Genomic DNA, 16,284 nt, shown 5'->3' with positions numbered 1-16,284 from the left:
ACACACACGAGGAGCGGACGGAGCGGGCGTCACAGTAACTGTATGGTAAAACATTTTTATTACACTTTATTACCACATTTGCGCTTTTGGAAATGGCAGCCCATTTGCTAAAAATCATGTTTATTTACATCCTGCTCCAGTTAAAAAATACTGGAGGAATGGACACTGCAGTGAAGTAGGAGCCATCTTGTGTTCAGAAGTTCAGGTTTTGAAATAAAAAAAAATTTGAACATATTATAGTTTTCAGATTTTTACATGATAGACAAGGAGGACATTAATTTCTAACTAGGTAATTGGACTTTTTTGTGGAAAAACACAAATAATTATTCTAAGAAGATTTGGGCTATCGTGATGAAAATTGTTTAATCTGACAATCATTTTGTTGACAGACATGCAGCAAATAAAATTTTTGAGAAAACAACTTCATACATTCATTCATTAGCTAAGTTCAGTAGTTGCACAGTATGACATGCAGAAAGTTGACACAGTGATTAAAGTCCAAGAACAACAATTTTTGTATGCAGTAGCAAACATTTAAATTTACTCTAGTTGTCAACATATGCACAAATTTCAAATAATAAACAAGTATACGTTATTATAGACAATATATGTTTGGCATCAGTAATAATCACTGTAAATAAGTCCAGGTATAGCAAGTTGTCTTTCAGATGATTAACACAGAGCAGGCAGCTATTGATCTAAGCTTCTGTTAGTTTTAAATTCCCAAAACTGCTACAATCTTTACATTTGCATAAACAAAGCTATATGATGATGAGGGATTATAACAATTGTCTTATGCTACTGTAAAAGTGCGGTTACAAATTCGCAGTCTGTGGCTGTAAAGGCTGTAGAATCATTTCCTTTCTGTAGGAGTAATGTGTCAAAGTCACTCTTGTGTAGAGTCTCTCACCATACTGAAGGGACCAGTAAAAGGAGTACGTAAACTTAGCCAGGATTATTGTGCAGATTATTTGTGCAATCAGTAGAACTGTGTAAGATATCATCCGTGCCTTACATTCAAAGGTAATGTGCCTGCTTTTAATTGTGTAGAAGGATGGATAGGAATAGGATGTGTCCATACAAGCAAAGGTCTTCTGCGTTGACTGAAATTGTGCAGGTTGTCTCTGGGTTGTAACAAAAAGAACAGGTGAAGGAAGGCCAGTTGTTGGGTGCTTCTCCGTGGTGGTTACTGGGGGAATGGTGGTATTTGTCAAAGTGCTCAGCATTGTTGAACTTCTAGGCGTAGTTGTTAAAACTGTGGCTGTCGATTGCATCGTTCCCATTGTTGTGGCCGTAGTTGCAGTGGTTGACATTGTGGGTGTGAGCATGCTGGGTAATTCACTTGTCTGTGTAATGCTGGAGGTTGTAGCTGCAGGGAATGTGCTTGTCAGTTTGACTGAAGGTGTTGTTTTTAAGGTGGTGTAAAACATGCTGATTGTTGTCGTGGGAGGCAAAGTAGACATGGTACATACCAGCTGGTCCTCTTTTAGGGACTCAATAATTTGTCCTTTTAAATGTTCTGGGCTTGCACACTTAAGACTTGAGAATTTAAATATATTTGACTTGTTTTGTTGCATCCATTGGAAGAGAGGTATGAACTTGCAGTCACAGTTCCAAGGGTTTTTTTCCAGATGAACTCGACTGACAGAAACAGAGTGAAATATTCCTTCCGGGAGGTTTTTCAAATTATTAAGGGACAATTTAAGGGTGTCAAAGTTTTTGAATTCTGCAATAGAGCCAAATACATCTTTTGAAAGGGCAGCGAGGTTGTTTTTACTGAGATCGAGCTCCGTTATGTTTGGCATCATCCCAAAGAGAAAAGGTGGAAGACTTACTAGTTGGTTGTTTTGAAGTCTTAATATTTTCAATGAAGAAAGATTCATAAATATCTCATGAGGCAATTCAGTCAATAGATTATCTTCCAAATATATTTTTTCCAAATTAGGTTTATTATAAAATAGTTTTGGGGGTAGAACACTGATTTTGTTGCCCTGTAAAGCAATCTCTTTAAGGTTTGTTAGATTACTAAAGATCTCATCTGGAATGATGCTAAGCTGATTGGCATAGAGTCTGATGATTTCTAATTTACTCAGTTTTTCAAACATCTCTTTGGAGACAGAAGTGATGGTATTCCTGCCCAAATGAAGTGTTTGTAGGCCATCAAGCTCATCGAAAATTCCTTCATCAATTGAAACAATTTCATTCCTGTTCAGGCCCAGTTCCTTCAGCTTTTCAAGACCATCGAAAAGTCCTTTTTCCAAAAATTTTATTTTGTTGTCTTTTAAAACAAGCTTCTCTAGGCTTGGCAGATCCTGAAAAGCTCCGATCGGAATTGATGTTATTGACGTACTTATAAATTCAATTGCCTTCAAGTTATGTAAACCTTCAAATGCACCTGCCTCGATGGTTGTGGTAGGAGTAGAAAGGAATTCCAGATTCTCTATGTGAGACATATTGATAAAAGCTCTTGGCGGAATGGTGAATATTTTGCTTTTGAAAAAGGATATACTAGTGATGTTGCTGTCCAAAGTCTCTGGGATTTTGGTTACCGAGTCCTTATAGCAAACTTTATTGGCCTCTTTTCCAGCTGAACAACACAGGCACACGTCATACAACGCAGGCAGAAGGAGAATGTAGATTTGATAATTCATATTTGCCTAAAAAAGAAACATAAAAGTGTATTTATTAAATTTAAATTGACAATACCAAGCATATACTAGCAATCAAACAACAGCTTAGGGTTGATTACTTCAAGAAATGTTAAGTTTGCAGTAGGCTACTTTTGTTTTCTTTACTATGACATTTCAGTCTCGATAATTACTCAGTAATTAAGAGTTTGGGACTTATGATGACACAAGAGTAACAGAAGGCTGAAAGTTTGAAAAACTTGGCATAATGGCATGAGCTGAATATATTGTTCAATAGACATCAGTATTTTCTCCCGGAAATCGGAATGTACACTGAAATCATACTTCTCATGTCAGTGAGGTTGGCATAATAACCTAGATACCAAAACAATCATCTTTCACCATGAATGAAATTTCATCATCTCACATGTCCGCAATAATAACTGCACTTCATGTTCCCTCCTGATCTCCTTGCACATCACTGCTAGTTAGAGTGACATCAGCACCTGGATGGCCGAACGCCCCCTAACTGAGGTGTCTGAGACAGAGACACTTTCATCCCTGCCTGTGCTTTGCACAAAACTCTCACGTGATTATGTAAAATCACTTAGATTATCTTGGAGGAGAACACTGGCCACCACTTGAACATAAAACCAAATGATCAAACAAATGGGTAGGAAAACCTTCTTTGGTTTTTCTAAAAGCAACAAAATCTGATGTTATTCGTATCTCCTTGACAATCTGGTTCAGATAATGATTCAACAAACCTATTTAAAACTATTAAAATAGAAATGAATTCTGTTGATGGGGCGGCATGGTGGTGCAGTGGTTACCACTGTTGCCTCACACGTCTGGGTTCTTGGGTGAACCTGGGTTCGAGTCTCCGCCTGGGTCACTTGTGTGCAGATTTTGCATGTTCTCCCCATGTCGTCATGGGGTTTCCTCCGGTTTCCCCCCACAGTCCAAAGACTTGCTGACGCTAATTGGACTTGCTAAATTGCCTGTATGTGTGCTTGTGGGAGTGACTGGTGTGTGAATGTGCCCTATGATGGGCTGGCCCCCCATCCTGGGTTGTTCCCTGCCTTGTTCCCATTGCTTCCGGGATAGGCTCCGGACCCCCCGCGACCCAATGGGATAAGTTGTTTGAAAAATGGATGGATGGATGCGTGAATTCTGTTGAAATGTTATGCATTTTGAACCTCTGCTCTATGAGTATGGAGCTTTCCTTCCTCAGTCCATAGACGTGTAGATAAACTCATTGGTGAAGCAAGTTTGCCTGTAGTAAGTAATTACCATGGTGCATGACCATGTGTGTGATGTTGAACATAGTGGCTATGGGTGTAAGGCAGGGAATAACCCATGATGGGGCACCAACCCATTACAGGGCACATTCACACACCATTCACTTATACATGCACACCTAGCAGCAATTCAGCAACTCCAATTAACCTCGTTTTTGGACTTTGGGGGAAACTAGAGGAGCAGTTTCTAGAGGAAATCCCAAAACAACACAGGGAGAACATGCAAACTCCACACACACACAGCCATGGCAGAGACACCTAGTGCCAGAGGTGCGAGGTAACAGTGCCAACCACTGCACTACTGCACCACCCCCTGCAGAAAATTGTAAATTTAGTAAATAGAAATCCACAGTACCAATTATATACCAGCAACCTATTCGATTATTTCAGATATGCTAATATGGATTTTTTAAGTGTGTCATGTCTGCACAAGTAATTATCTTCCTACATTACTGGAATTATTTAAACACAGAGTTATTTTGGCAAAGAAACACATACTTTTGTAACTTTTCCTCGGGAGGAATTCATAAAAACTCATCAAATAAATGAAGGACTCATCTTACCTGTAAGTTTAAGTCTCTTGCAGTTAGCCGAACACTTTAGCAGATGGAGAAAAAGAGAGAGTAAACAGCTTAATATGAAGTTTCACGTTGATATCTGCTTATCTTCCAAAGCAGTCCTCCAGTTCTGCACCATCCCGTCATGTGATCTAGCAGAGTTCCTACCCTTCTGCTCTTAGTGATAAGCAGATGTTGCTGTCTCTGTACTGTGCAACTGCACACTAATTACGTTCACATACATACCAGCATTTTGGAATTAACCTCAGCACGCTGAATATTATTGACTCACAAATGCACATGTGCACATTGACACATTGTTACTTGATGATTTCCATGGAAAACCTTTTTCTTTTTAAAAACTGCTGGGCCTGGCTAAAGTTTGAGCGTTTTACTACGGTACAGTAGTAAGCAGTACACTTCTCATACCAGCGTCTGGCAGGTGGTTCTAGCTGCCACAGATAATATAGAATAATATATAATAATAATAACGATGATGGTGAAATGTTATGTATTTTGAATTGCATCTTCTGGTCTGTGAGTGAAAGAGAAACTTCTATGGTTCTTTCAGTTCTATGGTTTTATGTATCAGATCATAATAAAAATAATCATCTTGTCCTTTCGCGGTTCTGAAATTATTTAAATCTAACCTCAGGTCTAAAACAACACACAACAGATTCCACACAACAGGTCATAATTTTTTTCACAAAATGAAGCCAAAATGGAGAGGCAATGTGTGAAAAACTAAGTACACTCCATGACTCAATAGCCTGTAGAACTACCTTTTGCAGCAATAACTTGAAGTCATCGTTTTCTGTATAACTATTAGTCTCTCACATTGTTGTAGAGGAATTTTGGCCACTCTTCTTTACAGCACTGCTTCAGTTCATTGAAGTTTGTAGGCATTTGTTTATGCACAGGTTTCTTAAGGAACTGCCCCAACATTTCAATCAGGTTGAGGTCTGGACTTTGACCAGGTCATTGCAACTCCTTCATTATTTTCTTTTTCAGCCTTTATGTTGTAGATTTTACCCAATTTCGGCCAAGCTTTACCTGTTGGACAGATGGCCTCAGATTTGACTCTACAATACTTTAGTATACAAAGGAGTTCATGATTGACCCAATGACCCTAAGATGTTCAGGCCTTGTGGCTGCAGAATCAGCCCAAATCACCCCTCCACCACCATGCTTGACAGTTGGTATGAGGTGTTTGTGCTGATATGCTGTGTTTGGTGTTCGCCAAATGTGGTGCTCTGCCTCGTCGTCAAACACCTCCACTTCGGGCTCGTACATCCAAAGGACATTGTTCCAGAAATCTTGTGTTTGTTCAGATGCTACTTTGCAAACCTAAACAGTGCTGCCATGTTCTATTTAGAGAGAAGGGGCTTCCTCCTGGCAGCCCTTCTAAACAAACCATACTTGTTCAGTCTTTTTCCAATTGTACTGTCATACACTTTAACATTTAACATGCCAACTGAGGCCTGTAGATTCTGAGATGTAGCTCTTGGGTTTTTTTCATTTTCTCTGAGCATTGCATAGTCTTACCTTGGGCTGAATTTGCTGGGACGTCCACTCCTGGGAAGGTCAAATTGTTGGGACATCAAATTGTTTGGAAATGGCCTTGTAACACATCCCAGACTGAAGGGTAGCAACAATAACTTCTCTAAGATCATTGATGTTTTTTTTTTCCTTGGCATTGTGTTAACAACATTCAAATGCTGCAGACTAGCAAAACTGCCAAAACGTCTGCTTTTATAGAGGTGGTCATACAGTACTTGCTGATGATCAATTAATCAAGTGCATTTGATTAGCAGCACCTGGCTGCTAGTTACCCTCTTAATTGCTGTGGAAGCATTAAGGGTTCACTCTGTCATACTTTTGATGCATCAATTTTTCACACAATGCTTCTGCATTTTGGCTTAGTTTTTGTTGAATAAATAATGACGTGGTGTAATATGTTATGTGTTAATAACGGGCACTTTTATTGATCCTCATGGAGAAATTCTTGTAACACTCCCCCAACTTGCTCTCTGTGTGTCCTGACACGTAAAACCCTCGAATCGGCAGAAGGTGCACTTTCATTTCCGTGTAACTGTCACGGGACGCTGGAAGCCGGTAGGGCGAACAGGCAGGCGAGCAGACAGGAAGCAGGCAGACAGGCGAATTACGGGGCAAACTGGGGTTTTAATAAGGGAATCGGGGGAACGGATAGCGGGTAACATCTGACGCGACTAACATCAATGACAGACAAGGCAAACAGGTAAGACCAGGACTTAAATAAGACAGGACCAAGCAAAGTAAATGGACAAAGCTGGAGACGATCAGGGAAGTACACGTGGGTAATCAGGGGGCGTGGCACACACACGAGGAGCGGACGGAGCGGGCGTCACAGTAACTGTATGGTAAAACATTTTTATTACACTTTATTACCACATTTGCGCTTTTGGAAATGGCAGCCCATTTGCTAAAAATCATGTTTATTTACATCCTGCTCCAGTTAAAAAATACTGGAGGAATGGACACTGCAGTGAAGTAGGAGCCATCTTGTGTTCAGAAGTTCAGGTTTTGAAATAAAAAAAAATTTGAACATATTATAGTTTTCAGATTTTTACATGATAGACAAGGAGGACATTAATTTCTAACTAGGTAATTGGACTTTTTTGTGGAAAAACACAAATAATTATTCTAAGAAGATTTGGGCTATCGTGATGAAAATTGTTTAATCTGACAATCATTTTGTTGACAGACATGCAGCAAATAAAATTTTTGAGAAAACAACTTCATACATTCATTCATTAGCTAAGTTCAGTAGTTGCACAGTATGACATGCAGAAAGTTGACACAGTGATTAAAGTCCAAGAACAACAATTTTTGTATGCAGTAGCAAACATTTAAATTTACTCTAGTTGTCAACATATGCACAAATTTCAAATAATAAACAAGTATACGTTATTATAGACAATATATGTTTGGCATCAGTAATAATCACTGTAAATAAGTCCAGGTATAGCAAGTTGTCTTTCAGATGATTAACACAGAGCAGGCAGCTATTGATGTAAGCTTCTGCTAGTTTTAAATTCCCAAAATTGAAGGGACCAGTAAAAGGAGTAAGTAAATAAAGCCAGGATTATTGGGCAGATTATCTTATTTGATTGTGTAGAAGGATGGATAGGAATAGGATGTGTCCATACAAGCAAAGCTCTTCTGCGTTGACTGAAGTTGTGCAGGTTGTCTCTGGGTTGTAACAAAAAGAACAGGTGAAGGAAGGCCAGTTGTTGGGTGCTTCTCCGTGGTGGTTACTGGGGGACTGGTGGTATTTGTCAAAGTGCTTAGCAGTGTTGAACTTGTAGGCATAGTTGTCAAAATAGTGGCTGTCGATTACAGTACATCGTTCCCATTGTTGTTGCCGTAGTTGCAGTGGTTGACATTGTGGGTGTGGGTATGCTGGGTAATTCACTTGTCTGTGTAGTGATGGAGGTTGTAGCTGCAGGGAATGTGCTTGTCAGTTTGACTGAAGGTGTTGTTTTTTAGGTGGTGTTAAACATGCTGATTGTTGTCGTGGGAGGCAAAGTAAACGTACATACCAGCTGGTCCTCTTTTAGGGACTCAATAATTTGTCCTTTTAAATGTTCTGGGCTTGCACACTTAAGACTTGAGAATCTAAATATATTTGACTTGTTTCGTTTCATCCATTGGAAGAGAGGTATGAACTTGCAGTCACAGTTCCAGGGGTTTTTTTCCAGATGAACTCGACTGATAGAAACAGAGTCAAATATTCCTTCTGGGAGGTTTTTCAAATTATTACGGGACAATTTAAGTCTGTCAAGGTTTTTGGATTCTGCAATAGAGCCAAATACATCTTTTGAAAGGGCAGCGAGGTTGTTTTCACTGAGATCAAGCTCCGTTATGTTTGGCATCATCCCAAAGAGAAAAGGTGGAAGACTTACTAGTTGGTTGTTTTGAAGTCTTAATGTTTTCAATGAAGAAAGATTCATAAATATCTCATGAGGCAATTCAGTCAATAGATTATCTTCCAAATATATTTTTTTCAAATTAGGTTTATTATGAAATAGTTTTGGGGGTAGAACACTGATTTTGTTGCCCTGTAAAGCAATCTCTTTAAGGTTTGTTAGATTACTAAAGATCTCATCTGGAATGATGCTAAGCTGATTGTCATAGAGTCTGATGATTTCTAATTTACTCAGTTTTTCAAACATCTCTTTGGAGACAGAAGTGATGGTATTCCTGCCCAAATGAAGTGCTTGTAGGCCATCCAGCTGATCGAAAATTCCTTCATCAATTGAAACAATTTCATTCATGTTCAGGCCCAGTTCCTTCAGCTTTTCAAGACCATCGAAAAGTCCTTTTTCCAAAAATTTTATTTTGTTGTCTTTTAAAACAAGCTTCTCTAGGCTTGGCAGATCCTGAAAAGCTCCCATTGGAATTGATGTTATTGACGTACTTATAAATTCAATTGCCTTCAAGTTATGTAAACCTTCAAATGCACCTGCCTCGATGGTTGTGATAGGAGTAGAAAGGAATTCCAGATTCTCTATGTGAGACATATTGATAAAAGCTCTTGGCGGAATGGTGAATATTTTGCTTTTGAAAAAGGATATACTAGTGATGTTGCTGTCCAAAGTCTCTGGGATTTTGGTTACCGAGTCCTTATAGCAAACTTTATTGGCCTCTTTTCCAGCTGAACAACACAGGCACACGTCATACAACGCAGGCAGAAGGAGAATGTAGATTTGATAATTCATATTTGCCTAAAAAAGAAACATAAAAGTGTATTTATTAAATTTAAATTGACAATACCAAGCATATACTAGCAATCAAACAACAGCTTAGGGTTGATTACTTCAAGAAATGTTAAGTTTGCAGTAGGCTACTTTTGTTTTCTTTACTATGACATTTCAGTCTCGATAATTACTCAGTAATTAAGAGTTTGGGACTTATGATGACACAAGAGTAACAGAAGGCTGAAAGTTTGAAAAACTTGGCACAATGGCATGAGCTGAATATATTGTTCGATAGACATCAGTATTTTCTCCCGGAAATCGGAATGTACACTGAAATCATACTTCTCATGTCAGTGAGGTTGGCATAATAACCTAGATACCAAAACAATCATCTTTCACCGTGAATGAAATTTCATCATCTCACATGTCCGCAATAATAACTGCACTTCATGTTCCCTCCTGATCTCCTTGCACATCACTGCTAGTTAGAGTGACATCAGCACCTGGATGGCCGAACGCCCCCTAACTGAGGTGTCTGAGACAGAGACACTTTCATCCCTGCCTGTGCTTTGCACAAAACTCTCACGTGATTATGTAAAATCACTTAGATTATCTTGGAGGAGAACACTGGCCACCACTTGAACATAAAACCAAATGATCAAACAAATGGGTAGGAAAACCTTCTTTGGTTTTTCTAAAAGGAACAAAATCTGATGTTATTCGTATCTCCTTGACAATCTGGTTCAGATAATGATTCAAAAAACCTATTTAAAACTATTAAAATAGAAATGAATTCTGTTGATGGGGCGGCATGGTGGTGCAGTGGTTACCACTGTTGCCTCACACGTCTGGGTTCTTGGGTGAACCTGGGTTCGAGTCTCCGCCTGGGTCACTTGTGTGCAGATTTTGCATGTTCTCCCCATGTCGTCATGGGGTTTCCTCCGGTTTCCCCCCACAGTCCAAAGACTTGCTGAGGCTAATTGGACTTGCTAAATTGCCTGTATGTGTGCTTGTGGGAGTGACTGGTGTGTGAATGTGCCCTATGATGGGCTGGCCCCCCATCCTGGGTTGTTCCCTGCCTTGTTCCCATTGCTTCCGGGATAGGCTCCGGACCCCCCGCGACCCAATGGGATAAGTTGTTTGAAAAATGGATGGATGGATGCGTGAATTCTGTTGAAATGTTATGCATTTTGAACCTCTGCTCTATGAGTATGGAGCTTTCCTTCCTCAGTCCATAGACGTGTAGATAAACTCATTGGTGAAGCAAGTTTGCCTGTAGTAAGTAATTACCATGGTGCATGACCATGTGTGTGATGTTGAACATAGTGGCTATGGGTGTAAGGCAGGGAATAACCCATGATGGGGCACCAACCCATTACAGGGCACATTCACACACCATTCACTTATACATGCACACCTAGCAGCAATTCAGCAACTCCAATTAACCTCGTTTTTGGACTTTGGGGGAAACTAGAGGAGCAGTTTCTAGAGGAAATCCCAAAACAACACAGGGAGAACATGCAAACTCCACACACACACAGCCATGGCAGAGACACCTAGTGCCAGAGGTGCGAGGTAACAGTGCCAACCACTGCACTACTGCACCACCCCCTGCAGAAAATTGTAAATTTAGTAAATAGAAATCCACAGTACCAATTATATACCAGCAACCTATTCGATTATTTCAGATATGCTAATATGGATTTTTTAAGTGTGTCATGTCTGCACAAGTAATTATCTTCCTACATTACTGGGAATATTTAAACACAGATTTATTTTGGCAAAGAAACACATACTTTTGTAACTTTTCCTCTGAAGGAATTCATAAAAACTCATCAAATAAATGAAGGACTCATCTTACCTGTAAGTTTAAGTCTCTTGCAGTTAGCCGACCACTTTAGCAGATGGAGAAAAAGAGAGAGTAAACAGCTTAATATGAAGTTTCACGTTGATATCTGCTTATCTTCCAAAGCAGTCCTCCAGTTCTGCACCATCCCGTCATGTGATCTAGCAGAGTTCCTACCCTTCTGCTCTTAGTGATAAGCAGATGTTGCTGTCTCTGTACTGTGCAACTGCACACTAATTACGTTCACATACATACCAGCATTTTGGAATTAACCTCAGCACGCTGAATATTATTGACTCACAAATGCACATGTGCACATTGACACATTGTTACTTGATGATTTCCATGGAAAACCTTTTTCTTTTTAAAAACTGCTGGGCCTGGCTAAAGTTTGAGCGTTTTACTACGGTACAGTAGTAAGCAGTACACTTCTCATACCAGCGTCTGGCAGGTGGTTCTAGCTGCCACAGATAATATAGAATAATATATAATAATAATAACGATGATGGTGAAATGTTATGTATTTTGAATTGCATCTTCTGGTCTGTGAGTGAAAGAGAAACTTCTATGGTTCTTTCAGTTCTATGGTTTTATGTATCAGATCATAATAAAAATAATCATCTTGTCCTTTCGCGGTTCTGAAATTATTTAAATCTAACCTCAGGTCTAAAACAACACACAACAGATTCCACACAACAGGTCATAATTTTTTTCACAAAATGAAGCCAAAATGGAGAGGCAATGTGTGAAAAACTAAGTACACTCCATGACTCAATAGCCTGTAGAACTACCTTTTGCAGCAATAACTTGAAGTCATCGTTTTCTGTATAACTATTAGTCTCTCACATTGTTGTAGAGGAATTTTGGCCACTCTTCTTTACAGCACTGCTTCAGTTCATTGAAGTTTGTAGGCATTTGTTTATGCACAGGTTTCTTAAGGAACTGCCCCAACATTTCAATCAGGTTGAGGTCTGGACTTTGACCAGGTCATTGCAACTCCTTCATTATTTTCTTTTTCAGCCTTTATGTTGTAGATTTTACCCAATTTCGGCCAAGCTTTACCTGTTGGACAGATGGCCTCAGATTTGACTCTACAATACTTTAGTATACAAAGGAGTTCATGATTGACCCAATGACCCTAAGATGTTCAGGCCTTGTGGCTGCAGAATCAGCCCAAATCACCCCTCCACCACCATGCTTGACAGTTGGTATGAGGTGTTTGTGCTGATATGCTGTGTTTGGTGTTCGCCAAATGTGGTGCTCTGCCTCGTCGTCAAACACCTCCACTTCGGGCTCGTACATCCAAAGGACATTGTTCCAGAAATCTTGTGTTTGTTCAGATGCTACTTTGCAAACCTAAACAGTGCTGCCATGTTCTATTTAGAGAGAAGGGGCTTCCTCCTGGCAGCCCTTCTAAACAAACCATACTTGTTCAGTCTTTTTCCAATTGTACTGTCATACACTTTAACATTTAACATGCCAACTGAGGCCTGTAGATTCTGAGATGTAGCTCTTGGGTTTTTTTCATTTTCTCTGAGCATTGCATAGTCTTACCTTGGGCTGAATTTGCTGGGACGTCCACTCCTGGGAAGGTCAAATTGTTGGGACATCAAATTGTTTGGAAATGGCCTTGTAACACATCCCAGACTGAAGGGTAGCAACAATAACTTCTCTAAGATCATTGATGTTTTTTTTTTCCTTGGCATTGTGTTAACAACATTCAAATGCTGCAGACTAGCAAAACTGCCAAAACGTCTGCTTTTATAGAGGTGGTCATACAGTACTTGCTGATGATCAATTAATCAAGTGCATTTGATTAGCAGCACCTGGCTGCTAGTTACCCTCTTAATTGCTGTGGAAGCATTAAGGGTTCACTCTGTCATACTTTTGATGCATCAATTTTTCACACAATGCTTCTGCATTTTGGCTTAGTTTTTGTTGAATAAATAATGACGTGGTGTAATATGTTATGTGTTAATAACGGGCACTTTTATTGATCCTCATGGAGAAATTCTTGTAACACTCCCCCAACTTGCTCTCTGTGTGTCCTGACACGTAAAACCCTCGAATCGGCAGAAGGTGCACTTTCATTTCCGTGTAACTGTCACGGGACGCTGGAAGCCGGTAGGGCGAACAGGCAGGCGAGCAGACAGGAAGCAGGCAGACAGGCGAATTACGGGGCAAACTGGGGTTTTAATAAGGGAACCGGGGGAACGGATAGCGGGTAACATCTGACGCGACTAACATCAATGACAGACAAGGCAAACAGGTAAGACCAGGACTTAAATAAGACAGGACCAAGCAAAGTAAATGGACAAAGCTGGAGACGATCAGGGAAGTACACGTGGGTAATCAGGGGGCGTGGCACACACACGAGGAGCGGACGGAGCGGGCGTCACAGTAACTGTATGGTAAAACATTTTTATTACACTTTATTACCACATTTGCGCTTTTGGAAATGGCAGCCCATTTGCTAAAAATCATGTTTATTTACATCCTGCTCCAGTTAAAAAATACTGGAGGAATGGACACTGCAGTGAAGTAGGAGCCATCTTGTGTTCAGAAGTTCAGGTTTTGAAATAAAAAAAAATTTGAACATATTATAGTTTTCAGATTTTTACATGATAGACAAGGAGGACATTAATTTCTAACTAGGTAATTGGACTTTTTTGTGGAAAAACACAAATAATTATTCTAAGAAGATTTGGGCTATCGTGATGAAAATTGTTTAATCTGACAATCATTTTGTTGACAGACATGCAGCAAATAAAATTTTTGAGAAAACAACTTCATACATTCATTCATTAGCTAAGTTCAGTAGTTGCACAGTATGACATGCAGAAAGTTGACACAGTGATTAAAGTCCAAGAACAACAATTTTTGTATGCAGTAGCAAACATTTAAATTTACTCTAGTTGTCAACATATGCACAAATTTCAAATAATAAACAAGTATACGTTATTATAGACAATATATGTTTGGCATCAGTAATAATCACTGTAAATAAGTCCAGGTATAGCAAGTTGTCTTTCAGATGATTAACACAGAGCAGGCAGCTATTGATCTAAGCTTCTGCTAGTTTTAAATTCCCAAAATTGAAGGGACCAGTAAAAGGAGTAAGTAAATAAAGCCAGGATTATTGGGCAGATTATCTTATTTGATTGTGTAGAAGGATGGATAGGAATAGGATGTGTCCATACAAGCAAAGCTCTTCTGCGTTGACTGAAGTTGTGCAGGTTGTCTCTGGGTTGTAACAAAAAGAACAGGTGAAGGAAGGCCAGTTGTTGGGTGCTTCTCCGTGGTGGTTACTGGGGGACTGGTGGTATTTGTCAAAGTGCTTAGCAGTGTTGAACTTGTAGGCATAGTTGTCAAAATAGTGGCTGTCGATTACAGTACATCGTTCCCATTGTTGTTGCCGTAGTTGCAGTGGTTGACATTGTGGGTGTGGGTATGCTGGGTAATTCACTTGTCTGTGTAGTGATGGAGGTTGTAGCTGCAGGGAATGTGCTTGTCAGTTTGACTGAAGGTGTTGTTTTTTAGGTGGTGTTAAACATGCTGATTGTTGTCGTGGGAGGCAAAGTAAACGTACATACCAGCTGGTCCTCTTTTAGGGACTCAATAATTTGTCCTTTTAAATGTTCTGGGCTTGCACACTTAAGACTTGAGAATCTAAATATATTTGACTTGTTTCGTTTCATCCATTGGAAGAGAGGTATGAACTTGCAGTCACAGTTCCAGGGGTTTTTTTCCAGATGAACTCGACTGATAGAAACAGAGTCAAATATTCCTTCTGGGAGGTTTTTCAAATTATTACGGGACAATTTAAGTCTGTCAAGGTTTTTGGATTCTGCAATAGAGCCAAATACATCTTTTGAAAGGGCAGCGAGGTTGTTTTCACTGAGATCAAGCTCCGTTATGTTTGGCATCATCCCAAAGAGAAAAGGTGGAAGACTTACTAGTTGGTTGTTTTGAAGTCTTAATGTTTTCAATGAAGAAAGATTCATAAATATCTCATGAGGCAATTCAGTCAATAGATTATCTTCCAAATATATTTTTTTCAAATTAGGTTTATTATGAAATAGTTTTGGGGGTAGAACACTGATTTTGTTGCCCTGTAAAGCAATCTCTTTAAGGTTTGTTAGATTACTAAAGATCTCATCTGGAATGATGCTAAGCTGATTGTCATAGAGTCTGATGATTTCTAATTTACTCAGTTTTTCAAACATCTCTTTGGAGACAGAAGTGATGGTATTCCTGCCCAAATGAAGTGCTTGTAGGCCATCCAGCTGATCGAAAATTCCTTCATCAATTGAAACAATTTCATTCATGTTCAGGCCCAGTTCCTTCAGCTTTTCAAGACCATCGAAAAGTCCTTTTTCCAAAAATTTTATTTTGTTGCTTTTTAAAACAAGCTTCTCTAGGCTTGGCAGATCCTGAAAAGCTCCCATTGGAATTGATGTTATTGACGTACTTATAAATTCAATTGCCTTCAAGTTATGTAAACCTTCAAATGCACCTGCCTCGATGGTTGTGATAGGAGTAGAAAGGAATTCCAGATTCTCTATGTGAGACATATTGATAAAAGCTCTTGGCGGAATGGTGAATATTTTGCTTTTGAAAAAGGATATACTAGTGATGTTGCTGTCCAAAGTCTCTGGGATTTTGGTTACCGAGTCCTTATAGCAAACTTTATTGGCCTCTTTTCCAGCTGAACAACACAGGCACACGTCATACAACGCAGGCAGAAGGAGAATGTAGATTTGATAATTCATATTTGCCTAAAAAAGAAACATAAAAGTGTATTTATTAAATTTAAATTGACAATACCAAGCATATACTAGCAATCAAACAACAGCTTAGGGTTGATTACTTCAAGAAATGTTAAGTTTGCAGTAGGCTACTTTTGTTTTCTTTACTATGACATTTCAGTCTCGATAATTACTCAGTAATTAAGAGTTTGGGACTTATGATGACACAAGAGTAACAGAAGGCTGAAAGTTTGAAAAACTTGGCACAATGGCATGAGCTGAATATATTGTTCGATAGACATCAGTATTTTCTCCCGGAAATCGGAATGTACACTGAAATCATACTTCTCATGTCAGTGAGGTTGGCATAATAACCTAGATACCAAAACAATCATCTTTCACCGTGAATGAAATTTCATCATCTCACATGTCCGCAATAATAACTGCACTTCATGTTCCCTCC

The 16,284-nt window shown here is 39.3% G+C and overlaps 3 protein-coding genes across 8 annotated transcripts in view; all 3 read right to left on the bottom strand.

Annotated features, from left to right (window-relative positions):
- Positions 1-1,236: 1,236 nt before the first annotated feature.
- The window catches only part of LOC125747758 (leucine-rich repeat-containing protein 15-like), a 31,254-nt gene continuing 16,206 nt past the window's right edge, over positions 1,237-16,284 (bottom strand). The window contains exons 2-4 of the mRNA XM_049023230.1: positions 4,492-4,525; positions 1,977-2,657; positions 1,237-1,329 (exon numbers count right to left, since the gene is read on the bottom strand). Coding sequence (XP_048879187.1) covers positions 1,237-1,329; positions 1,977-2,657; positions 4,492-4,525 — 808 coding nt within the window. The remainder of the gene's footprint in view (positions 1,330-1,976; positions 2,658-4,491; positions 4,526-16,284) is intronic.
- Positions 7,187-16,284, bottom strand: part of LOC125747108 (leucine-rich repeat-containing protein 15-like) — a 24,087-nt gene continuing 14,989 nt past the window's right edge. For 3 of the 4 annotated variants that reach the window (XM_049021872.1, XM_049021875.1, XM_049021874.1), the window contains exon 2: positions 7,187-9,254. In XM_049021872.1, the coding sequence (XP_048877829.1) occupies positions 8,013-9,248 (1,236 nt within the window). In that variant the 5' untranslated portion in view covers positions 9,249-9,254 and the 3' untranslated portion in view covers positions 7,187-8,012. Of the gene's footprint in view, positions 9,255-11,088; positions 11,494-16,284 lie in introns of those variants that run through there. The other variant, XM_049021873.1, reaches the window with a different exon arrangement.
- The window catches only part of LOC125747107 (leucine-rich repeat-containing protein 15-like), a 23,886-nt gene continuing 21,385 nt past the window's right edge, over positions 13,784-16,284 (bottom strand). For 2 of the 3 annotated variants that reach the window (XM_049021871.1, XM_049021870.1), the window contains exon 3: positions 13,784-15,139. In XM_049021871.1, coding sequence (XP_048877828.1) covers positions 14,610-15,139 — 530 coding nt within the window. In that variant the 3' untranslated portion in view covers positions 13,784-14,609. Of the gene's footprint in view, positions 15,852-16,284 lie in introns of all 3 variants that reach the window. The other variant, XM_049021865.1, reaches the window with a different exon arrangement.

This window comes from Brienomyrus brachyistius, chromosome 8 (genome assembly GCF_023856365.1).
Source record: "Brienomyrus brachyistius isolate T26 chromosome 8, BBRACH_0.4, whole genome shotgun sequence".
NCBI lineage: Eukaryota > Metazoa > Chordata > Actinopteri > Osteoglossiformes > Mormyridae > Brienomyrus > Brienomyrus brachyistius.
Note: the sequence above shows the minus strand (reverse complement) of the source record. Positions and strands in the feature narration are given on the sequence as shown.